Raw genomic sequence first — 27918 nt, forward strand, 5'->3', positions numbered from 1 at the left:
CACTACCGGTATATTATTTTTAAGCTATCTTATTTTTTGAAATTTTATTCAAATCTTTGGTCGCAAGAAGAATTGCATGATAAATAAAAACATTTAATCAAAGTCAATTTTATTTTTCATATTCAAATGGACTGAGTGTTAACATTTAACATTTTTTGCTAATTGTCGTCAAAAATTAGGCGTAAAGCAAAAATTGATATTTCATATGGTTTTATGATAGATAAGCATTATATTCCCACTCATTATATTCGTAAATTTTGAGGTTTATCCTTCGCTTTTAAGATCATTGAATTTGATTTTTATATAAAATAGTTATATATTAGAAAATAATATGAGTTTATGTGATATTATTTTTCAGAAGATTTTGTGTTCTTCTTCAAAATTTTATTTTTTATTAAAAAGAATCTTTACAAATATACATTTACTTTAATTAATATTTAAAAACGTGCTCTATCAAAAGTTCCAAAAATTCAATATTATAGCTTTTCTGAGGTGTCACTTTTGATGAATTTCTGTTTTCAACACTAGACAAAAACAATTATATTAGATGCACATGATTAACATCTCTTGGTCTGATGATGTTTTTCAATTAAAAGATTATTATATACAGTTGAATTTACAAAATTCTTAATTCATAATTGCATGGCACAAGAGAGGTATGATCTGCTTATATGTTAATGATAGATATACCATATTATTTCCATTACTATAAATAACTTAAAGAAATATATCTTCTAAGTGTATTTTTTGTTCAATTTTGTTTGAAAAAAAAATTAAAACGCATTTCTTATCTTGTTTAGCTTTGATAAGTTGGATTAAATAATATTACTAAATACAAATCATGATAACAATTATATATCCATGCTAAATGCCTGAAGATCTGGTGAAAATATTGAGATATGCCTCACTTCCATCATTTCGTCTTACCACATAAAAATATGTGATTTTTAAAACAAGTTAGCTGATATGCTTTTAACAAAACCGAATCAAAAGTATTCAAAAAAATCTGAAATTGTAAAATATCTTAATCAAAAATAAAGGGTTGATCTTCATTTTCGGGATTTCAAAAAAATTTGGAATTTCACCTCCCAAACACACAGATTGTCCAGTTCATTGGCATAGAGAATATCCGATTTCCAGTGTTTTACTCTGAATCTTATTAGTTAAATACCGAATTTCGAACATAAATTCATCAAAATCGAATAAAGAGACTACCAAAAACGACACAAATATAATCAAGTCACAATCATTTAACAGGAACTCCTTAAATGAAGATTTTTACAATTTTAATCTCTATATTTTAGAAAAAAATATGCTCAGTCACAAACACAATTACTATGTTATGGAACAAGGCATTGACACTCGAATCTCTGGCCAATTCGAGGAACATCCAAAATTTCAATAATCTTATCCCACAGAATCCATAGCCCAAAAACTTTAATTTGCATAGTACATTTGAAGACGAATAATATTAGTCCAATTTTTTTTAACTTTGAAATTTTCAAAGATACAAAATTTATTACATTTAGAATTAATGCATTAATATATGCATTTGTTCCGTACCGAAAATGAACTTTACAAAAAGTGACATGAAAAGTCTTAATTACATTAAAGCCAAATGTAAACTTCATTGAGAAAAAGCAGTTTTGTCTCGTATTCAACGTAAAATCTTCAAAAGAAGACTAAACAAAAAGTGCTACACTGATAACAAAGATGAATTTCACATGGAACGCGATGATTCAATAACTGCAGAGTTGCGACATACAATTGCGGAAAATGTATGGACAACCACATGTAATGGTGGAGAACCATCGTATCTTTCAGAGGTCGAATTACTTGATTTTTATGGTGAAATCAATCAAAGAGCAAAAGGTCTTGCATGTGAAAAGGTAATCGAAGCTTATCAGATTGCCTACGAATTACTGGAGTATAGATACAGCAGAGCTTTATATCTAGCTGGCCTTGTTCATCCAGACGAATTTCCAACAAGAGGAAAAAGAATTGTTTACTTCGCTAGAAGTATATCTCCCCTCAAGATCATGGTTAAACAGAGTTTGCTCTGATCTCAACATTGAGATCAAAAGCTCAAAAGAAAATGAGGAAAAACGAGCAAAGTACTGTAACACAGCAACAGTTGCTAACTTCTTACATTAATTTCAGTATACGGCAGGAATTGATCCATGGAATAAGTGGAGTATTTATGAAACATCTCTGCTTCATCAAAGCGTTACAAAGTTATCTGCACTGAAAGCAACCCTCCTTTAACCAAAGAAGAGCATGAATTTGTGCTTGTTACTAGTATCTTCCCATATAATTCTGAAGGATACCGGATGAAACCATTTATTATTGTTCCAGGAATATAAAATTGTTCACAGGAACTCCGCTCCGTGAGAGCATTCCTTACAGGACAATCTTATGGATGGATGACAAAGAAGATATGGGATATCTTTAATTTAACTTTTATTATCGAAATCCAGAGATATCGCTCAAGTCTTGATGCTATCACAGCAGCTCAGCATAATATCGTATTCGGTGATAATCATATCAGCCGAGTAAGTTATTTTACTTGCAAACTTTTGAGTCTCTTCAGAATTGAACTCTTGACATTTCCAGCTTACTGCACAGTAGTTCTCCAGTTATTTGATGTAGGATGTGCAGCATCTTTGAGATCAAAGAATAACAGGTTAAAATATGTTCCGCTTTACACATATGAGCAAGATAATTTATCAAATACCCCAAAACCAAGGTTAAAAATTGTAAGAATTTTAATTGATGCTTGTGATTAAGTCAATGCATCAGTATGGTATTCATCCGTGGAACCCAGATAAAGCCTTATCCAACGAATTAACAAACAAAACATCAAACGCAATACCAAATCCCACATATATATTTAATTCTTCTTGCAAAAAATTAACATCTGACGCCGAATTACTTAAAATTGCGCAATTTGAAGCAATCAAATTCAAACATTAAATCAAGCACTGATAGTTATTGTAACAAATATTTCGAATTATTTAGATTATTATCCTCCAAATACAAAAATTCTCAGCAAAGGGATGAAATTGAGTCAATTTAATGGAGCAAAACGAAGTGAGGTGAAATTCACCACTTTGACACCTCGTATTTTTCAGATATATCGATTAATATTGAGTTTTATTGGGATGGAAAACATACTGAAAAACCTGCAATATCAACACCTTTTTATATAATATTGAATAAATAAAAATTTGTTTTTATTTTCCAAAAAGATATATGATACATTTTTATTATACAGGTTAAAAACTGTCTAGCTTTTGCTTTTAGTGCTCGACCAGAGGCATACATTGAAAATACAATCCTCTCCATGGTTTTTGTGTAGGATCTGATCTTCTCAAAACGATGATATTGACTATTATTATATGAATTGAATGTATTTATGAATATTTCGAAATTTTAATATAAATAATTTATTAAAAATAAAAATTGAACGTAAGTACAAAAAATATAATTTGAAAGCAAATTAAAAATTAACGATACGATAATTTGGAACTTTTACCTTTTGCCAATAAATATAAAAATAAAATTTTGGGAATTGGAACTTAAGAGTAGAGAGACCTTTGTTGATATGTATGAGGCTATGTATTTATGTGTAGATCTGAGTAAGCTTGGTTATCATATAGCGGTTTCTGATGAAATTGAGAACCTCGGAGACCCAAGACCTTTGTTGATATGTATGAGGCTATGTATTTGTGCGTAGTCATTAAACCCATTCTTGCAAATTAGAATATTATTTTATTTGTTATATTGAGCTTTCTTCCTGATAATTTGCATATCTTCAAAATCATTAAAGTAAGTAAAATCAGTTGTTTTTTCGGTGATTAATCTTAATTCTTCGCATTATATTTCTTTTTTTTGAAAAATCTTACTGTTTGGGGAAATTCTCTTTGCGAAATCTGTTGGCCTGAGGATTATCTGGTTGAATAAAAATATGTTCAATTCCCCTTTCGCATAATAATTAATGAAATTGTGTTTTATTTTCGAGAGTGTGCAAAACGTTCCCACTTCTTGAGAGGTACGTTTTGCAAATTTTTTTCTTTCATACATAGAAGATTTTTGGAAGATGATTGATCTCTACATGATATTATATCATATTTCTACATTGAGTCCTTAACAATATTAAATTGCAGGGTTTTCAAATCAAAAAACTAACTTTCGCTCTTTCAGGTCAAATCAGCAAGGCTCTTCTATATAGGTGTTGGATATATTATCAAACTGAAATGAAACTTTCCAGAGATGTCCATAAAATTATTTTGCAAAACATCCCTCTCAAAAAGTGGGAACGTTTTTGCAATTTTTCTTTATTTTTTGTACCATTATCGGTCCATAGAGCGAAATGGGGACCAGGTATTGTGCTTAATGCACGTTTGAGTACATTTGTTGTATACTCTGCAGTTTTCTGAGAAAAAGATTATGAGTGATCTCGTTTTTTCTTAAAGTCATTTTTTTCTTATCAAAAAAAATTAAAATTACGTAAAACTATGACAAAATTACGTAATTCACAATTTTAATGCTGAAAAATAGGAATATAAGCTTATAATACTACAGGTAGATTGAGCATCGATGCGCGCTAATGCCAACATGATTAATTTGAGTCGGTTTTATATATTATTGGAAATTAATCACAAATTGTCCATGAATATAAGTTATATTCTTCGATATTATGAGTTAATGAAGGCTACAATATTTGTAATCATGATTGGCTAGTTAAAATCTATTAGAATAAAAGAAATTGTAATTTAATAATATTGAATTGACATTTTAAATAATTTGAGGTCTAATCCATTATGAGTATGGTTATTACAGGTCACTTATTATTATTCTTTGATATACAAAGAGTTAAAACGATTTGGTAATGAGATATTGTAGAAAATAAAAATAACTGTAATCTATTGAAACTGATAAAAAAAATTAAATCCATTTATTTTTTATTCATATGTTATTATTGATGAGAATTAGATTCATTTAAAATTGAATACATATTTTTGAGAGAGTCAAAAATTTCAGGATCGATTTCATCTTCGCATTCATCCAAATATATTCTAAGCTCGGAATTTTCAAATGCATTCAAAATATTGGCAAAGTTTTCTTTACAAGAAGAGTTAAATAAAATTTCTTGTAAACAATTAATAATAAATTTTGGGTTAAATTCAACAAAATCCGAAAGAATTTCAAACACCTTTTCAAATTTGTCATTAAATATCGAAAGGGATATTGAATCTTTTATGATAATAGCGATGAGGATATTTATCAAAATTTCCTTATTTTTGAAGAGTGCGGGATAAATTTGTCAAGTGTCACTTTTCAATAACCTTAAATTACGCTGTTCTAATTTTTTAAAAAATAACCTTAAATTATATTTGAAGAAATTATGTCTATGATATATGTTTTATTCTAGAATCTTGGAGTTTTCATGCACTACACAAGAGCTCCAAGGTTCCAAGAGTGAATGCTCAATAGCAATTATAGAGATGTACCTTTTCAAAATGACTTTTACTGATTAAATTTAATCAATAGAAGACATTTTGAAAAGGTACCTCTACAATTAGATATACAAGAGATTCAAAGCTTCATTTCAGATAGATTTGAAACTTTGAAACTCTTGGTAGATTTTGAGTGAATGCTGACAATCATCTTTGAGAAGGTTTTCTTAAAGAAAACCTTCTCAAAGAGGTTTCTCAGGAGCCCTGAGGCTCCCTTTCGTAATGATTGGGAGCCTTGGGGCTCCTGAGACGAAGAATGGCTTCGCCGAATCTTTGATCAGCAGAGGCCAAATGAAAAGGCCTCTACTGATGGATTCTCAGGAGCCCTGAGGCTCCCTTTCGTAATGATTGGGAGCCTTGGGGCTCCTGAGACGAAGAATGGCTTCGCCGAATCTTTGATCAGCAGAGGCCAAATGAAAAGGCCTCTGCTGATGGATTCTCAGGAGCCCTGAGGCTCCCTTTCGTAATGATTGGGAGCCTTGGGGCTCCTGCAGCAGAGTATCGCTCCGCTCCATTAATTTTTTTTAAAAAAAAGTGCCGTGTGGCAAATTTGTCCTGTTCCCTCTCCTAACACATAACTCCACAACTACCCAAGTACTATATTGCCACTCCTTCCCGCATTGCATTTGAGAAACATTAAAAGTGGCGACAAGTGCACTTGCCATGGCATATTGTTGCGCGTATATACTACTTCTAATGAAAGAAGCAGTATATACGCGCAATTCGAGTGAGATTGCAGCAGAAAGTCGAGAAGAGAGCCCTTTCTTAAGGTTAGGACTCCCTTCTCGACTTTATTATACAATGAAATATAAATCATAGTATATTTTTGTCACTTTTCACATCGTATTACCCCGATAGAAACAAAACAAAACGACTTTCTTGATATATCAATAAATGGCACGGATAATTTATTGGATGCATTGGAAAAATATTTTAATACATATCCTATTGAGCAAAATCGATTTCAAAAAGATGAAATATTAGAATGGCCCAAGTATTTAATCATACAATTAAACTTTCGTAAGACGAAATGGTGGAAGTGAAGTGATGTTGAAACCTTGATATTTCCTCGAAATTTCTACAAAACATATATTAGACATAAAGCATATATCTTATTTTATTAAGAATGTTGAATAATAATATTATTAAATATTAAGCTTTAAAAAAGCTAATTAAATTCAAAAATGAATATATATTATTATTGGATAAATATTAATCAGAACAAATGATTTTTTTATTAATGCTATGTAATAAACAGAAATTCATCAAAAGTGACAGCTCTCAATTTTTGACATTTGTAAATTCTAAATTGAATGAGAAAAATGAAATAACACTAAGCATAATACAATATTCTAGATTTAATTATAATTAGGAAAAAGTTAGTTTTGAGAGTACTTTTCATAGGCATATAGAATGAAATCTTCTGAAAAATAATATCACATAAACTCATATTATTTTCTAATATATAACTATTTTATATAAAAATCAAATTCAATGATCTTAAAAGCGAAGGATAAACCTCAAAATTTACGAATATAATGAGTGGGAATATAATGCTTATCTATCATAAAACCATATGAAATATCAATTTTTGCTTTACGCCTAATTTTTGACGACAATTAGCAAAAAATGTTAAATGTTAACACTCAGTCCATTTGAATATGAAAAATAAAATTGACTTTGATTAAATGTTTTTATTTATCATGCAATTCTTCTTGCGACCAAAGATTTGAATAAAAGTTCAAAAAATAAGATAGCTTAAAAAATAATATACGGTAGTGTTTACTAATAGATGAATAGTATATAAATTCTATTAAAATGGATTTGATCCAAAAAATATATAAAATTTGATCATAAATAAAATCGTTTTAAATTACTTCTTCATTTAAATTATAACAATTATTTTTGATTTTTATTTATCATCCACATTCAAATTTGAATCTTATCACAAAAGAAGGACCACTTTTATGACTACTGCCAAATCTATAAACAGAGAATGGCTATTTGAAGCTAAAAGAAGAATAGAAGAAGGTGAATATTACAAAAGTGTGGGAAAGGAAGTTGAATTGGAAAATGGTAAAATTAAATTGAATGTTGCCGAAAATACAATAAGAAGAGCATTTCAACTTCAAGAAATCGAATTACCAAAAGTTAGTCGCGGCAGAAAACCAAATCCACCAACATTTGAACAAAAACAATTAATTAATTCTTGTGTTTCACAATATAAAGGAGGAATTTCAAAAACTTATTTATTGATTAAAAGGTTTCAAAATATTGTTCAAAATCCCGATTGTGAGAAAGAAAAAGAAGAAATTGCAAAAGAATTTGAAAATATAGAAGATTTGACAAAAGATCAAATTTTTGACAATTTACAAAAAATAAAGCCTCATCAAGTGGAAAAATTTATGATGGAATCAGGTTTATCTTCAAAAAGAGATTACAAACCAGCAGATCCACCTACCAAATATCGTGCCATATCAAAGAATTTGATATGGCACTGCGATATTCATTACCTTCACGGTAATGTTTCTTTTCCATTCTTTGCCATATTGAATGATATGACACGTAAAGTTCTCAAAACTAAATTATTGAAAAACAAGTCTTCCAACTCAACAGCGAATATTTTAAGAAAACTTTTAGAGGAGTTTATCCCTTACTGCATCTGGACCGATAACGGCGGTGAAAACCGCGGTGAATTCGGCCAGGTTATGCAGGAAAACGGAATAGTTTGGAAGCACACCTTGCCGTATATGCCAAGACAGAACGGCAAGGTGGAGCGCCTGTGGCCAAGCTTAGAAAAGTTTTTGCCAGACGAGTTGGATGATATTCAACAAATCAAGGACTCAGTTCAGCAGTTCATTGAAAAATACAACAATACACCACATTTATCTCTCGATATTAATCCAAAAACGAATAGTAATTACACTCCTAACGAATTATTCGAAGTTTCAAAATTTTGGTACGAGCCAGAAATGCAAAAATGGGAGTTATATATCAAAGAGGAATGGGTTTTAGCAAAATTTGAATAATTACATCATTTTAAATGACTTCTAAACAATTTTATTTATGATCAAATTTTATATATCTTTTTGGATCAAATCCATTTTAATAGAATTTATATACTATTCATCTATTAGTAAACACTACCGTATATTTATTTTTAAGCTATCTTATTTTTTGAAATTTTATTCAAATCTTTGGTCGCAAGAAGAATTGCATGATAAATAAAAACATTTAATCAAAGTCAATTTTATTTTTCATATTCAAATGGACTGAGTGTTAACATTTAACATTTTTTGCTAATTGTCGTCAAAAATTAGGCGTAAAGCAAAAATTGATATTTCATATGGTTTTATGATAGATAAGCATTATATTCCCACTCATTATATTCGTAAATTTTGAGGTTTATCCTTCGCTTTTAAGATCATTGAATTTGATTTTTATATAAAATAGTTATATATTAGAAAATAATATGAGTTTATGTGATATTATTTTTCAGAAGATTTTGTGTTCTTCTTCAAAATTTTATTTTTTATTAAAAAGAATCTTTACGAAATATACATTTACTTTAATTAATATTTAAAAACGTGCTCTATCAAAAGTTCCAAAAATTCAATATTATAGCTTTTCTGAGGTGTCACTTTTGATGAATTTCTGTTTTCAACACTAGACAAAAACAATTATATTAGATGCACATGATTAACATCTCTTGGTCTGATGATGTTTTTCAATTAAAAGATTATTATATACAGTTGAATTTACAAAATTCTTAATTCATAATTGCATGGCACAAGAGAGGTATGATCTGCTTATATGTTAATGATAGATATACCATATTATTTCCATTACTATAAATAACTTAAAGAAATATATCTTCTAAGTGTATTTTTTGTTCAATTTTGTTTGAAAAAAAAATTAAAACGCATTTCTTATCTTGTTTAGCTTTGATAAGTTGGATTAAATAATATTACTAAATACAAATCATGATAACAATTATATATCCATGCTAAATGCCTGAAGATCTGGTGAAAATATTGAGATATGCCTCACTTCCATCATTTCGTCTTACCACATAAAAATATGTGATTTTTAAAACAAGTTAGCTGATATGCTTTTAACAAAACCGAATCAAAAGTATTCAAAAAAATCTGAAATTGTAAAATATCTTAATCAAAAATAAAGGGTTGATCTTCATTTTCGGGATTTCAAAAAAATTTGGAATTTCACCTCCCAAACACACAGATTGTCCAGTTCATTGGCATAGAGAATATCCGATTTCCAGTGTTTTACTCTGAATCTTATTAGTTAAATACCGAATTTCGAACATAAATTCATCAAAATCGAATAAAGAGACTACCAAAAACGACACAAATATAATCAAGTCACAATCATTTAACAGGAACTCCTTAAATGAAGATTTTTACAATTTTAATCTCTATATTTTAGAAAAAAATATGCTCAGTCACAAACACAATTACTATGTTATGGAACAAGGCATTGACACTCGAATCTCTGGCCAATTCGAGGAACATCCAAAATTTCAATAATCTTATCCCACAGAATCCATAGCCCAAAAACTTTAATTTGCATAGTACATTTGAAGACGAATAATATTAGTCCAATTTTTTTTAACTTTGAAATTTTCAAAGATACAAAATTTATTACATTTAGAATTAATGCATTAATATATGCATTTGTTCCGTACCGAAAATGAACTTTACAAAAAGTGACATGAAAAGTCTTAATTACATTAAAGCCAAATGTAAACTTCATTGAGAAAAAGCAGTTTTGTCTCGTATTCAACGTAAAATCTTCAAAAGAAGACTAAACAAAAAGTGCTACACTGATAACAAAGATGAATTTCACATGGAACGCGATGATTCAATAACTGCAGAGTTGCGACATACAATTGCGGAAAATGTATGGACAACCACATGTAATGGTGGAGAACCATCGTATCTTTCAGAGGTCGAATTACTTGATTTTTATGGTGAAATCAATCAAAGAGCAAAAGGTCTTGCATGTGAAAAGGTAATCGAAGCTTATCAGATTGCCTACGAATTACTGGAGTATAGATACAGCAGAGCTTTATATCTAGCTGGCCTTGTTCATCCAGACGAATTTCCAACAAGAGGAAAAAGAATTGTTTACTTCGCTAGAAGTATATCTCCCCTCAAGATCATGGTTAAACAGAGTTTGCTCTGATCTCAACATTGAGATCAAAAGCTCAAAAGAAAATGAGGAAAAACGAGCAAAGTACTGTAACACAGCAACAGTTGCTAACTTCTTACATTAATTTCAGTATACGGCAGGAATTGATCCATGGAATAAGTGGAGTATTTATGAAACATCTCTGCTTCATCAAAGCGTTACAAAGTTATCTGCACTGAAAGCAACCCTCCTTTAACCAAAGAAGAGCATGAATTTGTGCTTGTTACTAGTATCTTCCCATATAATTCTGAAGGATACCGGATGAAACCATTTATTATTGTTCCAGGAATATAAAATTGTTCACAGGAACTCCGCTCCGTGAGAGCATTCCTTACAGGACAATCTTATGGATGGATGACAAAGAAGATATGGGATATCTTTAATTTAACTTTTATTATCGAAATCCAGAGATATCGCTCAAGTCTTGATGCTATCACAGCAGCTCAGCATAATATCGTATTCGGTGATAATCATATCAGCCGAGTAAGTTATTTTACTTGCAAACTTTTGAGTCTCTTCAGAATTGAACTCTTGACATTTCCAGCTTACTGCACAGTAGTTCTCCAGTTATTTGATGTAGGATGTGCAGCATCTTTGAGATCAAAGAATAACAGGTTAAAATATGTTCCGCTTTACACATATGAGCAAGATAATTTATCAAATACCCCAAAACCAAGGTTAAAAATTGTAAGAATTTTAATTGATGCTTGTGATTAAGTCAATGCATCAGTATGGTATTCATCCGTGGAACCCAGATAAAGCCTTATCCAACGAATTAACAAACAAAACATCAAACGCAATACCAAATCCCACATATATATTTAATTCTTCTTGCAAAAAATTAACATCTGACGCCGAATTACTTAAAATTGCGCAATTTGAAGCAATCAAATTCAAACATTAAATCAAGCACTGATAGTTATTGTAACAAATATTTCGAATTATTTAGATTATTATCCTCCAAATACAAAAATTCTCAGCAAAGGATGAAATTGAGTCAATTTAATGGAGCAAAACGAAGTGAGGTGAAATTCACCACTTTGACACCTCGTATTTTTCAGATATATCGATTAATATTGAGTTTTATTGGGATGGAAAACATACTGAAAAACCTGCAATATCAACACCTTTTTATATAATATTGAATAAATAAAAATTTGTTTTTATTTTCCAAAAAGATATATGATACATTTTTATTATACAGGTTAAAAACTGTCTAGCTTTTGCTTTTAGTGCTCGACCAGAGGCATACATTGAAAATACAATCCTCTCCATGGTTTTTGTGTAGGATCTGATCTTCTCAAAACGATGATATTGACTATTATTATATGAATTGAATGTATTTATGAATATTTCGAAATTTTAATATAAATAATTTATTAAAAATAAAAATTGAACGTAAGTACAAAAAATATAATTTGAAAGCAAATTAAAAATTAACGATACGATAATTTGGAACTTTTACCTTTTGCCAATAAATATAAAAATAAAATTTTGGGAATTGGAACTTAAGAGTAGAGAGACCTTTGTTGATATGTATGAGGCTATGTATTTATGTGTAGATCTGAGTAAGCTTGGTTATCATATAGCGGTTTCTGATGAAATTGAGAACCTCGGAGACCCAAGACCTTTGTTGATATGTATGAGGCTATGTATTTGTGCGTAGTCATTAAACCCATTCTTGCAAATTAGAATATTATTTTATTTGTTATATTGAGCTTTCTTCCTGATAATTTGCATATCTTCAAAATCATTAAAGTAAGTAAAATCAGTTGTTTTTTCGGTGATTAATCTTAATTCTTCGCATTATATTTCTTTTTTTTGAAAAATCTTACTGTTTGGGGAAATTCTCTTTGCGAAATCTGTTGGCCTGAGGATTATCTGGTTGAATAAAAATATGTTCAATTCCCCTTTCGCATAATAATTAATGAAATTGTGTTTTATTTTCGAGAGTGTGCAAAACGTTCCCACTTCTTGAGAGGTACGTTTTGCAAATTTTTTTCTTTCATACATAGAAGATTTTTGGAAGATGATTGATCTCTACATGATATTATATCATATTTCTACATTGAGTCCTTAACAATATTAAATTGCAGGGTTTTCAAATCAAAAAACTAACTTTCGCTCTTTCAGGTCAAATCAGCAAGGCTCTTCTATATAGGTGTTGGATATATTTCAAACTGAAATGAAACTTTCCAGAGATGTCCATAAAATTATTTTGCAAAACATCCCTCTCAAAAAGTGGGAACGTTTTTGCAATTTTTCTTTATTTTTTGTACCATTATCGGTCCATAGAGCGAAATGGGGACCAGGTATTGTGCTTAATGCACGTTTGAGTACATTTGTTGTATACTCTGCAGTTTTCTGAGAAAAAGATTATGAGTGATCTCGTTTTTTCTTAAAGTCATTTTTTTCTTATCAAAAAAATTAAAATTACGTAAAACTATGACAAAATTACGTAATTCACAATTTTAATGCTGAAAAATAGGAATATAAGCTTATAATACTACAGGTAGATTGAGCATCGATGCGCGCTAATGCCAACATGATTAATTTGAGTCGGTTTTATATATTATTGGAAATTAATCACAAATTGTCCATGAATATAAGTTATATTCTTCGATATTATGAGTTAATGAAGGCTACAATATTTGTAATCATGATTGGCTAGTTAACATCTATTAGAATAAAAGAAATTGTAATTTAATAATATTGAATTGACATTTTAAATAATTTGAGGTCTAATCCATTATGAGTATGGTTATTACAGGTCACTTATTATTATTCTTTGATATACAAAGAGTTAAAACGATTTGGTAATGAGATATTGTAGAAAATAAAAATAACTGTAATCTATTGAAACTGATAAAAAAAAATTAAATCCATTTATTTTTTATTCATATGTTATTATTGATGAGAATTAGATTCATTTAAAATTGAATACATATTTTTGAGAGAGTCAAAAATTTCAGGATCGATTTCATCTTCGCATTCATCCAAATATATTCTAAGCTCGGAATTTTCAAATGCATTCAAAATATTGGCAAAGTTTTCTTTACAAGAAGAGTTAAATAAAATTTCTTGTAAACAATTAATAATAAATTTTGGGTTAAATTCAACAAAATCCGAAAGAATTTCAAACACCTTTTCAAATTTGTCATTAAATATCGAAAGGGATATTGAATCTTTATGATAATAGCGATGAGGATATTTATCAAAATTTCCTTATTTTTGAAGAGTGCGGGATAAATTTGTCAAGTGTCACTTTTCAATAACCTTAAATTACGCTGTTCTAATTTTTTAAAAAATAACCTTAAATTATATTTGAAGAAATTATGTCTATGAATATGTTTATTATAGAATCTTGGAGTTTTCATGCACTACACAAGAGCTCCAAGGTTCCAAGAGTGAATGCTCAATAGCAATTATAGAGATGTACCTTTTCAAAATGACTTTACTGATTAAATTTAATCAATAGAAGACATTTTGAAAAGGTACCTCTACAATTAGATATACAAGAGATTCAAAGCTTCATTTCAGATAGATTTGAAACTTTGAAACTCTTGGTAGATTTTGAGTGAATGCTGACAATCATCTTTGAGAAGGTTTTCTTAAAGAAAACCTTCTCAAAGAGGTTTCTCAGGAGCCCTGAGGCTCCTTTTCGTAATGATTGGGAGCCTTGGGCTCCTGAGACGAAGAATGGCTTCGCCGAATCTTTGATCAGCAGAGGCCAAATGAAAAGGCCTCTGCTGATGGATTCTCAGGAGCCCTGAGGCTCCCTTTCGTAATGATTGGGAGCCTTGGGGCTCCTGCAGCAGAGTATCGCTCCGCTCCATTAATTTTTTTTAAAAAAAAGTGCCGTGTGGCAAATTTGTCCTGTTCCTCTCCTAACACATAACTCCACAACTACCCAAGTACTATATTGCCACTCCTTCCCGCATTGCATTTGAGAAACATTAAAAGTGGCGACAAGTGCACTTGCCATGGCATATTGTTGCGCGTATATACTACTTCTAATGAAAGAAGCAGTATATACGCGCAATTCGAGTGAGATTGCAGCAGAAAGTCGAGAAGAGAGCCCTTTCTTAAGGTTAGGACTCCTTCTCGACTTTATTATACAATGAAATATAAATCATAGTATATTTTTGTCACTTTTCACATCGTATTACCCCGATAGAAACAAAACAAAAACTTTCTTGATATATCAATAAATGGCACGGATAATTTATTGGATGCATTGGAAAAATATTTTAATACATATCCTATTGAGCAAAATCGATTTCAAAAAGATGAAATATTAGAATGGCCCAAGTATTTAATCATACAATTAAACTTTCGTAAGACGAAATGGTGGAAGTGAAGTGATGTTGAAACCTTGATATTTCCTCGAAATTTCTACAAAACATATATTAGACATAAAGCATATATCTTATTTTATTAAGAATGTTGAATAATAATATTATTAAATATTAAGCTTTAAAAAAGCTAATTAAATTCAAAAATGAATATATATTATTATTGGATAAATATTAATCAGAACAAATGATTTTTTTATTAATGCTATGTAATAAACAGAAATTCATCAAAAGTGACAGCTCTCAATTTTTGACATTTGTAAATTCTAAATTGAATGAGAAAAATGAAATAACACTAAGCATAATACAATATTCTAGATTTAATTATAATTAGGAAAAAGTTAGTTTTGAGAGTACTTTTCATAGGCATATAGAATGAAATCTTCTGAAAAATAATATCACATAAACTCATATTATTTTCTAATATATAACTATTTTATATAAAAATCAAATTCAATGATCTTAAAAGCGAAGGATAAACCTCAAAATTTACGAATATAATGAGTGGGAATATAATGCTTATCTATCATAAAATATGAAATATCAATTTTTGCTTTACGCCTAATTTTTGACGACAATTAGCAAAAAATGTTAAATGTTAACACTCAGTCCATTTGAATATGAAAAATAAAATTGACTTTGATTAAATGTTTTTATTTATCATGCAATTCTTCTTGCGACCAAAGATTTGAATAAAAGTTCAAAAATAAGATAGCTTAAAAAATAATATACGGTAGTGTTTACTAATAGATGAATAGTATATAAATTCTATTAAAATGGATTTGATCCAAAAAATATATAAAATTTGATCATAAATAAAATCGTTTTAAATTACTTCTTCATTTAAATTATAACAATTATTTTTGATTTTTATTTATCATCCACATTCAAATTTGAATCTTATCACAAAAGAAGGACCACTTTTATGACTACTGCCAAATCTATAAACAGAGAATGGCTATTTGAAGCTAAAAGAAGAATAGAAGAAGGTGAATATTACAAAAGTGTGGGAAAGGAAGTTGAATTGGAAAATGGTAAAATTAAATTGAATGTTGCCGAAAATACAATAAGAAGAGCATTTCAACTTCAAGAAATCGAATTACCAAAAGTTAGTCGCGGCAGAAAACCAAATCCACCAACATTTGAACAAAAACAATTAATTAATTCTTGTGTTTCACAATATAAAGGAGGAATTTCAAAAACTTATTTATTGATTAAAAGGTTTCAAAATATTGTTCAAAATCCCGATTGTGAGAAAGAAAAAGAAGAAATTGCAAAAGAATTTGAAAATATAGAAGATTTGACAAAAGATCAAATTTTTGACAATTTACAAAAAAAATAAAGCCTCATCAAGTGGAAAAATTTATGATGGAATCAGGTTTATCTTCAAAAAGAGATTACAAACCAGCAGATCCACCTACCAAATATCGTGCCATATCAAAGAATTTGATATGGCACTGCGATATTCATTACCTTCACGGTAATGTTTCTTTTCCATTCTTTGCCATATTGAATGATATGACACGTAAAGTTCTCAAAACTAAATTATTGAAAAACAAGTCTTCCAACTCAACAGCGAATATTTTAAGAAAACTTTTAGAGGAGTTTATCCCTTACTGCATCTGGACCGATAACGGCGGTGAAAACGCGGTGAATTCGGCCAGGTTATGCAGGAAAACGGAATAGTTTGGAAGCACACCTTGCCGTATATGCCAAGACAGAACGGCAAGGTGGAGCGCCTGTGGCCAAGCTTAGAAAAGTTTTTGCCAGACGAGTTGGATGATATTCAACAAATCAAGGACTCAGTTCAGCAGTTCATTGAAAAATACAACAATACACCACATTTATCTCTCGATATTAATCCAAAAACGAATAGTAATTACACTCCTAACGAATTATTCGAAGTTTCAAAATTTTGGTACGAGCCAGAAATGCAAAAATGGGAGTTATATATCAAAGAGGAATGGGTTTTAGCAAAATTTGAATAATTACATCATTTTAAATGACTTCTAAACAATTTTATTTATGATCAAATTTTATATATCTTTTTGGATCAAATCCATTTTAATAGAATTTATATACTATTCATCTATTAGTAAACACTACCGTATATTATTTTTAAGCTATCTTATTTTTTGAAATTTTATTCAAATCTTTGGTCGCAAGAAGAATTGCATGATAAATAAAAACATTTAATCAAAGTCAATTTTATTTTTCATATTCAAATGGACTGAGTGTTAACATTTAACATTTTTGCTAATTGTCGTCAAAAATTAGGCGTAAAGCAAAAATTGATATTTCATATGGTTTTATGATAGATAAGCATTATATTCCCACTCATTATATTCGTAAATTTTGAGGTTTATCCTTCGCTTTTAAGATCATTGAATTTGATTTTTATATAAAATAGTTATATATTAGAAAATAATATGAGTTTATGTGATATTATTTTTCAGAAGATTTTGTGTTCTTCTTCAAAATTTTATTTTTTATTAAAAAGAATCTTTACGAAATATACATTTACTTTAATTAATATTTAAAAACGTGCTCTATCAAAAGTTCCAAAAATTCAATATTATAGCTTTTCTGAGGTGTCACTTTTGATGAATTTCTGTTTTCAACACTAGACAAAAACAATTATATTAGATGCACATGATTAACATCTCTTGGTCTGATGATGTTTTTCAATTAAAAGATTATTATATACAGTTGAATTTACAAAATTCTTAATTCATAATTGCATGGCACAAGAGAGGTATGATCTGCTTATATGTTAATGATAGATATACCATATTATTTCCATTACTATAAATAACTTAAAGAAATATATCTTCTAAGTGTATTTTTTGTTCAATTTTGTTTGAAAAAAAATTAAAACGCATTTCTTATCTTGTTTAGCTTTGATAAGTTGGATTAAATAATATTACTAAATACAAATCATGATAACAATTATATATCCATGCTAAATGCCTGAAGATCTGGTGAAAATATTGAGATATGCCTCACTTCCATCATTTCGTCTTACCACATAAAAATATGTGATTTTTAAAACAAGTTAGCTGATATGCTTTTAACAAAACCGAATCAAAAGTATTCAAAAAAATCTGAAATTGTAAAATATCTTAATCAAAAATAAAGGGTTGATCTTCATTTTCGGGATTTCAAAAAAATTTGGAATTTCACCTCCCAAACACACAGATTGTCCAGTTCATTGGCATAGAGAATATCCGATTTCCAGTGTTTTACTCTGAATCTTATTAGTTAAATACCGAATTTCGAACATAAATTCATCAAAATCGAATAAAGAGACTACCAAAAACGACACAAATATAATCAAGTCACAATCATTTAACAGGAACTCCTTAAATGAAGATTTTTACAATTTTAATCTCTATATTTTAGAAAAAAATATGCTCAGTCACAAACACAATTACTATGTTATGGAACAAGGCATTGACACTCGAATCTCTGGCCAATTCGAGGAACATCCAAAATTTCAATAATCTTATCCCACAGAATCCATAGCCCAAAAACTTTAATTTGCATAGTACATTTGAAGACGAATAATATTAGTCCAATTTTTTTTAACTTTGAAATTTTCAAAGATACAAAATTTATTACATTTAGAATTAATGCATTAATATATGCATTTCTTCCGTACCGAAAATGAACTTTACAAAAAGTGACATGAAAAGTCTTAATTACATTAAAGCCAAATGTAAACTTCATTGAGAAAAAGCAGTTTTGTCTCGTATTCAACGTAAAATCTTCAAAAGAAGACTAAACAAAAAGTGCTACACTGATAACAAAGATGAATTTCACATGGAACGCGATGATTCAATAACTGCAGAGTTGCGACATACAATTGCGGAAAATGTATGGACAACCACATGTAATGAGAACCATCGTATCTTTCAGAGGTCGAATTACTTGATTTTTATGGTGAAATCAATCAAAGAGCAAAAGGTCTTGCATGTGAAAAGGTAATCGAAGCTTATCAGATTGCCTACGAATTACTGGAGTATAGATACAGCAGAGCTTTATATCTAGCTGGCCTTGTTCATCCAGACGAATTTCCAACAAGAGGAAAAAGAATTGTTTACTTCGCTAGAAGTATATCTCCCCTCAAGATCATGGTTAAACAGAGTTTGCTCTGATCTCAACATTGAGATCAAAAGCTCAAAAGAAAATGAGGAAAAACGAGCAAAGTACTGTAACACAGCAACAGTTGCTAACTTCTTACATTAATTTCAGTATACGGCAGGAATTGATCCATGGAATAAGTGGAGTATTTATGAAACATCTCTGCTTCATCAAAGCGTTACAAAGTTATCTGCACTGAAAGCAACCCTCCTTTAACCAAAGAAGAGCATGAATTTGTGCTTGTTACTAGTATCTTCCCATATAATTCTGAAGGATACCGGATGAAACCATTTTTATTGTTCCAGGAATATAAAATTGTTCACAGGAACTCCGCTCCGTGAGAGCATTCCTTACAGGACAATCTTATGGATGGATGACAAAGAAGATATGGGATATCTTTAATTTAACTTTTATTATCGAAATCCAGAGATATCGCTCAAGTCTTGATGCTATCACAGCAGCTCAGCATAATATCGTATTCGGTGATAATCATATCAGCCGAGTAAGTTATTTTACTTGCAAACTTTTGAGTCTCTTCAGAATTGAACTCTTGACATTTCCAGCTTACTGCACAGTAGTTCTCCAGTTATTTGATGTAGGATGTGCAGCATCTTTGAGATCAAAGAATAACAGGTTAAAATATGTTCCGCTTTACACATATGAGCAAGATAATTTATCAAATACCCCAAAACCAAGGTTAAAAATTGTAAGAATTTTAATTGATGCTTGTGATTAAGTCAATGCATCAGTATGGTATTCATCCGTGGAACCCAGATAAAGCCTTATCCAACGAATTAACAAACAAAACATCAAACGCAATACCAAATCCACATATATATTTAATTCTTCTTGCAAAAAATTAACATCTGACGCCGAATTACTTAAAATTGCGCAATTTGAAGCAATCAAATTCAAACATTAAATCAAGCACTGATAGTTATTGTAACAAATATTTCGAATTATTTAGATTATTATCCTCCAAATACAAAAATTCTCAGCAAAGGGATGAAATTGAGTCAATTTAATGGAGCAAAACGAAGTGAGGTGAAATTCACCACTTTGACACCTCGTATTTTTCAGATATATCGATTAATATTGAGTTTTATTGGGATGGAAAACATACTGAAAAACCTGCAATATCAACACCTTTTTATATAATATTGAATAAATAAAATTTGTTTTTATTTTCCAAAAAGATATATGATACATTTTTATACAGGTTAAAAACTGTCTAGCTTTTGCTTTTAGTGCTCGACCAGAGGCATACATTGAAAATACAATCCTCTCCATGGTTTTTGTGTAGGATCTGATCTTCTCAAAACGATGATATTGACTATTATTATATGAATTGAATGTATTTATGAATATTTCGAAATTTTAATATAAATAATTTATTAAAATAAAAATTGAACGTAAGTACAAAAAATATAATTTGAAAGCAAATTAAAAATTAACGATACGATAATTTGGAACTTTTACCTTTTGCCAATAAATATAAAAATAAAATTTTGGGAATTGGAACTTAAGAGTAGAGACCTTTGTTGATATGTATGAGGCTATGTATTTATGTGTAGATCTGAGTAAGCTTGGTTATCATATAGCGGTTTCTGATGAAATTGAGAACCTCGGAGACCCAAGACCTTTGTTGATATGTATGAGGCTATGTATTTGTGCGTAGTCATTAAACCCATTCTTGCAAATTAGAATATTATTTTATTTGTTATATTGAGCTTCTTCCTGATAATTTGCATATCTTCAAAATCATTAAAGTAAGTAAAATCAGTTGTTTTTTTCGGTGATTAATCTTAATTCTTCGCATTATATTTCTTTTTTTTGAAAAATCTTACTGTTTGGGGAAATTCTCTTTGCGAAATCTGTTGGCCTGAGGATTATCTGGTTGAATAAAAATATGTTCAATTCCCCTTTCGCATAATAATTAATGAAATTGTGTTTTATTTTCGAGAGTGTGCAAAACGTTCCACTTCTTGAGAGGTACGTTTTGCAAATTTTTTTCTTTCATACATAGAAGATTTTTGGAAGATGATTGATCTCTACATGATATTATATCATATTTCTACATTGAGTCCTTAACAATATTAAATTGCAGGGTTTTCAAATCAAAAAACTAACTTTCGCTCTTTCAGGTCAAATCAGCAAGGCTCTTCTATATAGGTGTTGGATATATTATCAAACTGAAATGAAACTTTCCAGAGATGTCCATAAAATTATTTTGCAAAACATCCCTCTCAAAAAGTGGGAACGTTTTTGCAATTTTTCTTTATTTTTTGTACCATTATCGGTCCATAGAGCGAAATGGGGACCAGGTATTGTGCTTAATGCACGTTTGAGTACATTTGTTGTATACTCTGCAGTTTTCTGAGAAAAAGATTATGAGTGATCTCGTTTTTTTTAAAGTCATTTTTTTCTTATCAAAAAAAATTAAAATTACGTAAAACTATGACAAAATTACGTAATTCACAATTTTAATGCTGAAAAATAGGAATATAAGCTTATAATACTACAGGTAGATTGAGCATCGATGCGCGCTAATGCCAACATGATTAATTTGAGTCGGTTTTATATATTATTGGAAATTAATCACAAATTGTCCATGAATATAAGTTATATTCTTCGATATTATGAGTTAATGAAGGCTACAATATTTGTAATCATGATTGGCTAGTTAAAATCTATTAGAATAAAAGAAATTGTAATTTAATAATATTGAATTGACATTTTAAATAATTTGAGGTCTAATCCATTATGAGTATGGTTATTACAGGTCACTTATTATTATTCTTTGATATACAAAGAGTTAAAACGATTTGGTAATGAGATATTGTAGAAAATAAAAATAACTGTAATCTATTGAAACTGATAAAAAAAATTAAATCCATTTATTTTTTATTCATATGTTATTATTGATGAGAATTAGATTCATTTAAAATTGAATACATATTTTTGAGAGAGTCAAAAATTTCAGGATCGATTTCATCTTCGCATTCATCCAAATATATTCTAAGCTCGGAATTTTCAAATGCATTCAAAATATTGGCAAAGTTTTCTTTACAAGAAGAGTTAAATAAAATTTCTTGTAAACAATTAATAATAAATTTTGGGTTAAATTCAACAAAATCCGAAAGAATTTCAAACACCTTTTCAAATTTGTCATTAAATATCGAAAGGGATATTGAATCTTTTATGATAATAGCGATGAGGATATTTATCAAAATTTCCTTATTTTTGAAGAGTGCGGGATAAATTTGTCAAGTGTCACTTTTCAATAACCTTAAATTACGCTGTTCTAATTTTTTAAAAAATAACCTTAAATTATATTTGAAGAAATTATGTCTATGATATATGTTTTATTCTAGAATCTTGGAGTTTTCATGCACTACACAAGAGCTCCAAGGTTCCAAGAGTGAATGCTCAATAGCAATTATAGAGATGTACCATTTCAAAATGACTTTTACTGATTAAATTTAATCAATAGAAGACATTTTGAAAAGGTACCTCTACAATTAGATATACAAGAGATTCAAAGCTTCATTTCAGATAGATTTGAAACTTTGAAACTCTTGGTAGATTTTGAGTGAATGCTGACAATCATCTTTGAGAAGGTTTTCTTAAAGAAAACCTTCTCAAAGAGGTTTCTCAGGAGCCCTGAGGCTCCCTTTCGTAATGATTGGGAGCCTTGGGGCTCCTGAGACGAAGAATGGCTTCGCCGAATCTTTGATCAGCAGAGGCCAAATGAAAAGGCCTCTACTGATGGATTCTCAGGAGCCCTGAGGCTCCCTTTCGTAATGATTGGGAGCCTTGGGGCTCCTGAGACGAAGAATGGCTTCGCCGAATCTTTGATCAGCAGAGGCCAAATGAAAAGGCCTCTACTGATGGATTCTCAGGAGCCCTGAGGCTCCCTTTCGTAATGATTGGGAGCCTTGGGGCTCCTGAGACGAAGAATGGCTTCGCCGAATCTTTGATCAGCAGAGGCCAAATGAAAAGGCCTCTACTGATGGATTCTCAGGAGCCCTGAGGCTCCCTTTCGTAATGATTGGGAGCCTTGGGGCTCCTGAGACGAAGAATGGCTTCGCCGAATCTTTGATCAGCAGAGGCCAAATGAAAAGGCCTCTGCTGATGGATTCTCAGGAGCCCTGAGGCTCCCTTTCGTAATGATTGGGAGCCTTGGGGCTCCTGAGACGAAGAATGGCTTCGCCGAATCTTTGATCAGCAGAGGCCAAATGAAAAGGCCTCTGCTGATGGATTCTCAGGAGCCCTGAGGCTCCCTTTCGTAATGATTGGGAGCCTTGGGGCTCCTGCAGCAGAGTATCGCTCCGCTCCATTAATTTTTTTTAAAAAAAAGTGCCGTGTGGCAAATTTGTCCTGTTCCCTCTCCTAACACATAACTCCACAACTACCCAAGTACTATATTGCCACTCCTTCCCGCATTGCATTTGAGAAACATTAAAAGTGGCGACAAGTGCACTTGCCATGGCATATTGTTGCGCGTATATACTACTTCTAATGAAAGAAGCAGTATATACGCGCAATTCGAGTGAGATTGCAGCAGAAAGTCGAGAAGAGAGCCCTTTCTTAAGGTTAGGACTCCCTTCTCGACTTTATTATACAATGAAATATAAATCATAGTATATTTTTGTCACTTTTCACATCGTATTACCCCGATAGAAACAAAACAAAACGACTTTCTTGATATATCAATAAATGGCACGGATAATTTATTGGATGCATTGGAAAAATATTTTAATACATATCCTATTGAGCAAAATCGATTTCAAAAAGATGAAATATTAGAATGGCCCAAGTATTTAATCATACAATTAAACTTTCGTAAGACGAAATGGTGGAAGTGAAGTGATGTTGAAACCTTGATATTTCCTCGAAATTTCTACAAAACATATATTAGACATAAAGCATATATCTTATTTTATTAAGAATGTTGAATAATAATATTATTAAATATTAAGCTTTAAAAAAGCTAATTAAATTCAAAAATGAATATATATTATTATTGGATAAATATTAATCAGAACAAATGATTTTTTTATTAATGCTATGTAATAAACAGAAATTCATCAAAAGTGACAGCTCTCAATTTTTGACATTTGTAAATTCTAAATTGAATGAGAAAAATGAAATAACACTAAGCATAATACAATATTCTAGATTTAATTATAATTAGGAAAAAGTTAGTTTTGAGAGTACTTTTCATAGGCATATAGAATGAAATCTTCTGAAAAATAATATCACATAAACTCATATTATTTTCTAATATATAACTATTTTATATAAAAATCAAATTCAATGATCTTAAAAGCGAAGGATAAACCTCAAAATTTACGAATATAATGAGTGGGAATATAATGCTTATCTATCATAAAACCATATGAAATATCAATTTTTGCTTTACGCCTAATTTTTGACGACAATTAGCAAAAAATGTTAAATGTTAACACTCAGTCCATTTGAATATGAAAAATAAAATTGACTTTGATTAAATGTTTTTATTTATCATGCAATTCTTCTTGCGACCAAAGATTTGAATAAAATTTCAAAAAATAAGATAGCTTAAAAATAATATACGGTAGTGTTTACTAATAGATGAATAGTATATAAATTCTATTAAAATGGATTTGATCCAAAAAAATATATAAAATTTGATCATAAATAAAATCGTTTTAAATTACTTCTTCATTTAAATTATAACAATTATTTTTGATTTTTATTTATCATCCACATTCAAATTTGAATCTTATCACAAAAGAAGGACCACTTTTATGACTACTGCCAAATCTATAAACAGAGAATGGCTATTTGAAGCTAAAAGAAGAATAGAAGAAGGTGAATATTACAAAAGTGTGGGAAAGGAAGTTGAATTGGAAAATGGTAAAATTAAATTGAATGTTGCCGAAAATACAATAAGAAGAGCATTTCAACTTCAAGAAATCGAATTACCAAAAGTTAGTCGCGGCAGAAAACCAAATCCACCAACATTTGAACAAAAACAATTAATTAATTCTTGTGTTTCACAATATAAAGGAGGAATTTCAAAAACTTATTTATTGATTAAAAGGTTTCAAAATATTGTTCAAAATCCCGATTGTGAGAAAGAAAAAGAAGAAATTGCAAAAGAATTTGAAAATATAGAAGATTTGACAAAAGATCAAATTTTTGACAATTTACAAAAAATAAAGCCTCATCAAGTGGAAAAATTTATGATGGAATCAGGTTTATCTTCAAAAAGAGATTACAAACCAGCAGATCCACCTACCAAATATCGTGCCATATCAAAGAATTTGATATGGCACTGCGATATTCATTACCTTCACGGTAATGTTTCTTTTCCATTCTTTGCCATATTGAATGATATGACACGTAAAGTTCTCAAAACTAAATTATTGAAAAACAAGTCTTCCAACTCAACAGCGAATATTTTAAGAAAACTTTTAGAGGAGTTTATCCCTTACTGCATCTGGACCGATAACGGCGGTGAAAACCGCGGTGAATTCGGCCAGGTTATGCAGGAAAACGGAATAGTTTGGAAGCACACCTTGCCGTATATGCCAAGACAGAACGGCAAGGTGGAGCGCCTGTGGCCAAGCTTAGAAAAGTTTTTGCCAGACGAGTTGGATGATATTCAACAAATCAAGGACTCAGTTCAGCAGTTCATTGAAAAATACAACAATACACCACATTTATCTCTCGATATTAATCCAAAAACGAATAGTAATTACACTCCTAACGAATTATTCGAAGTTTCAAAATTTTGGTACGAGCCAGAAATGCAAAAATGGGAGTTATATATCAAAGAGGAATGGGTTTTAGCAAAATTTGAATAATTACATCATTTTAAATGACTTCTAAACAATTTTATTTATGATCAAATTTTATATATCTTTTTGGATCAAATCCATTTTAATAGAATTTATATACTATTCATCTATTAGTAAACACTACCGTATATTATTTTTAAGCTATCTTATTTTTTGAAATTTTATTCAAATCTTTGGTCGCAAGAAGAATTGCATGATAAATAAAAACATTTAATCAAAGTCAATTTTATTTTTCATATTCAAATGGACTGAGTGTTAACATTTAACATTTTTTGCTAATTGTCGTCAAAAATTAGGCGTAAAGCAAAAATTGATATTTCATATGGTTTTATGATAGATAAGCATTATATTCCCACTCATTATATTCGTAAATTTTGAGGTTTATCCTTCGCTTTTAAGATCATTGAATTTGATTTTTATATAAAATAGTTATATATTAGAAAATAATATGAGTTTATGTGATATTATTTTTCAGAAGATTTTGTGTTCTTCTTCAAAATTTTATTTTTTATTAAAAAGAATCTTTACAAAATATACATTTACTTTAATTAATATTTAAAAACGTGCTCTATCAAAAGTTCCAAAAATTCAATATTATAGCTTTTCTGAGGTGTCACTTTTGATGAATTTCTGTTTTCAACACTAGACAAAAACAATTATATTAGATGCACATGATTAACATCTCTTGGTCTGATGATGTTTTTCAATTAAAAGATTATTATATACAGTTGAATTTACAAAATTCTTAATTCATAATTGCATGGCACAAGAGAGGTATGATCTGCTTATATGTTAATGATAGATATACCATATTATTTCCATTACTATAAATAACTTAAAGAAATATATCTTCTAAGTGTATTTTTTGTTCAATTTTGTTTGAAAAAAAAATTAAAACGCATTTCTTATCTTGTTTAGCTTTGATAAGTTGGATTAAATAATATTACTAAATACAAATCATGATAACAATTATATATCCATGCTAAATGCCTGAAGATCTGGTGAAAATATTGAGATATGCCTCACTTCCATCATTTCGTCTTACCACATAAAAATATGTGATTTTTAAAACAAGTTAGCTGATATGCTTTTAACAAAACCGAATCAAAAGTATTCAAAAAAATCTGAAATTGTAAAATATCTTAATCAAAAATAAAGGGTTGATCTTCATTTTCGGGATTTCAAAAAAATTTGGAATTTCACCTCCCAAACACACAGATTGTCCAGTTCATTGGCATAGAGAATATCCGATTTCCAGTGTTTTACTCTGAATCTTATTAGTTAAATACCGAATTTCGAACATAAATTCATCAAAATCGAATAAAGAGACTACCAAAAACGACACAAATATAATCAAGTCACAATCATTTAACAGGAACTCCTTAAATGAAGATTTTTACAATTTTAATCTCTATATTTTAGAAAAAAATATGCTCAGTCACAAACACAATTACTATGTTATGGAACAAGGCATTGACACTCGAATCTCTGGCCAATTCGAGGAACATCCAAAATTTCAATAATCTTATCCCACAGAATCCATAGCCCAAAAACTTTAATTTGCATAGTACATTTGAAGACGAATAATATTAGTCCAATTTTTTTTAACTTTGAAATTTTCAAAGATACAAAATTTATTACATTTAGAATTAATGCATTAATATATGCATTTGTTCCGTACCGAAAATGAACTTTACAAAAAGTGACATGAAAAGTCTTAATTACATTAAAGCCAAATGTAAACTTCATTGAGAAAAAGCAGTTTTGTCTCGTATTCAACGTAAAATCTTCAAAAGAAGACTAAACAAAAAGTGCTACACTGATAACAAAGATGAATTTCAC

At 29.7% G+C, this 27918-nt stretch overlaps 2 protein-coding genes across 2 annotated transcripts, besides 22 other annotated features; both read left to right on the forward strand.

Annotated features, from left to right (window-relative positions):
* The first annotated feature begins 486 nt into the window (after nucleotides 1-486).
* Nucleotides 487-524: a mobile genetic element.
* Nucleotides 487-524: a terminal%2Cinverted (terminal inverted repeat of Banshee-A3 transposon ID:TVAGG3_0052740).
* A 1200-nt stretch (nucleotides 525-1724) lies between these two features.
* Nucleotides 1725-2063, forward strand: TVAGG3_0052750 (uncharacterized protein; the record flags this gene model as incomplete). The annotated part of the gene is made up of 1 exon (XM_051221088.1): nucleotides 1725-2063. The coding sequence occupies one exon, from the start codon at nucleotides 1725-1727 to the stop codon at nucleotides 2061-2063; it is 339 nt and encodes a 112-aa protein (XP_051106074.1).
* A 3245-nt stretch (nucleotides 2064-5308) lies between these two features.
* Nucleotides 5309-6082: a mobile genetic element.
* Nucleotides 6049-6082: a terminal%2Cinverted (terminal inverted repeat of MuDR-4N1_TV transposon ID:TVAGG3_0052760).
* A 685-nt stretch (nucleotides 6083-6767) lies between these two features.
* Nucleotides 6768-6804: a mobile genetic element.
* Nucleotides 6768-6804: a terminal%2Cinverted (terminal inverted repeat of Banshee-A3 transposon ID:TVAGG3_0052770).
* A 682-nt stretch (nucleotides 6805-7486) lies between these two features.
* Nucleotides 7487-8545: a mobile genetic element.
* A 602-nt stretch (nucleotides 8546-9147) lies between these two features.
* Nucleotides 9148-9185: a mobile genetic element.
* Nucleotides 9148-9185: a terminal%2Cinverted (terminal inverted repeat of Banshee-A3 transposon ID:TVAGG3_0052790).
* Nucleotides 9186-10385: 1200 nt separating this feature from the next.
* Nucleotides 10386-10724, forward strand: TVAGG3_0052800 (uncharacterized protein; the record flags this gene model as incomplete). Its single annotated transcript, XM_051221089.1, has 1 exon — nucleotides 10386-10724. One exon carries the CDS (start codon nucleotides 10386-10388, stop codon nucleotides 10722-10724), a length of 339 nt encoding a protein of 112 aa, XP_051106075.1.
* A 3242-nt stretch (nucleotides 10725-13966) lies between these two features.
* Nucleotides 13967-14613: a mobile genetic element.
* Nucleotides 14581-14613: a terminal%2Cinverted (terminal inverted repeat of MuDR-4N1_TV transposon ID:TVAGG3_0052810).
* A 682-nt stretch (nucleotides 14614-15295) lies between these two features.
* Nucleotides 15296-15332: a mobile genetic element.
* Nucleotides 15296-15332: a terminal%2Cinverted (terminal inverted repeat of Banshee-A3 transposon ID:TVAGG3_0052820).
* Nucleotides 15333-17670: 2338 nt separating this feature from the next.
* Nucleotides 17671-17708: a mobile genetic element.
* Nucleotides 17671-17708: a terminal%2Cinverted (terminal inverted repeat of Banshee-A3 transposon ID:TVAGG3_0052830).
* A 4768-nt stretch (nucleotides 17709-22476) lies between these two features.
* Nucleotides 22477-23616: a mobile genetic element.
* Nucleotides 23583-23616: a terminal%2Cinverted (terminal inverted repeat of MuDR-4N1_TV transposon ID:TVAGG3_0052840).
* Nucleotides 23617-24301: 685 nt separating this feature from the next.
* Nucleotides 24302-24338: a mobile genetic element.
* Nucleotides 24302-24338: a terminal%2Cinverted (terminal inverted repeat of Banshee-A3 transposon ID:TVAGG3_0052850).
* Nucleotides 24339-25020: 682 nt separating this feature from the next.
* Nucleotides 25021-26079: a mobile genetic element.
* Nucleotides 26080-26680: 601 nt separating this feature from the next.
* Nucleotides 26681-26718: a mobile genetic element.
* Nucleotides 26681-26718: a terminal%2Cinverted (terminal inverted repeat of Banshee-A3 transposon ID:TVAGG3_0052870).
* Nucleotides 26719-27918: the final 1200 nt, after the last annotated feature.

The sequence above is a fragment of the Trichomonas vaginalis genome, chromosome IV, assembly GCF_026262505.1.
Source record: "Trichomonas vaginalis G3 chromosome IV, whole genome shotgun sequence".
Classification (NCBI taxonomy): domain Eukaryota; phylum Parabasalia; order Trichomonadida; family Trichomonadidae; genus Trichomonas; species Trichomonas vaginalis.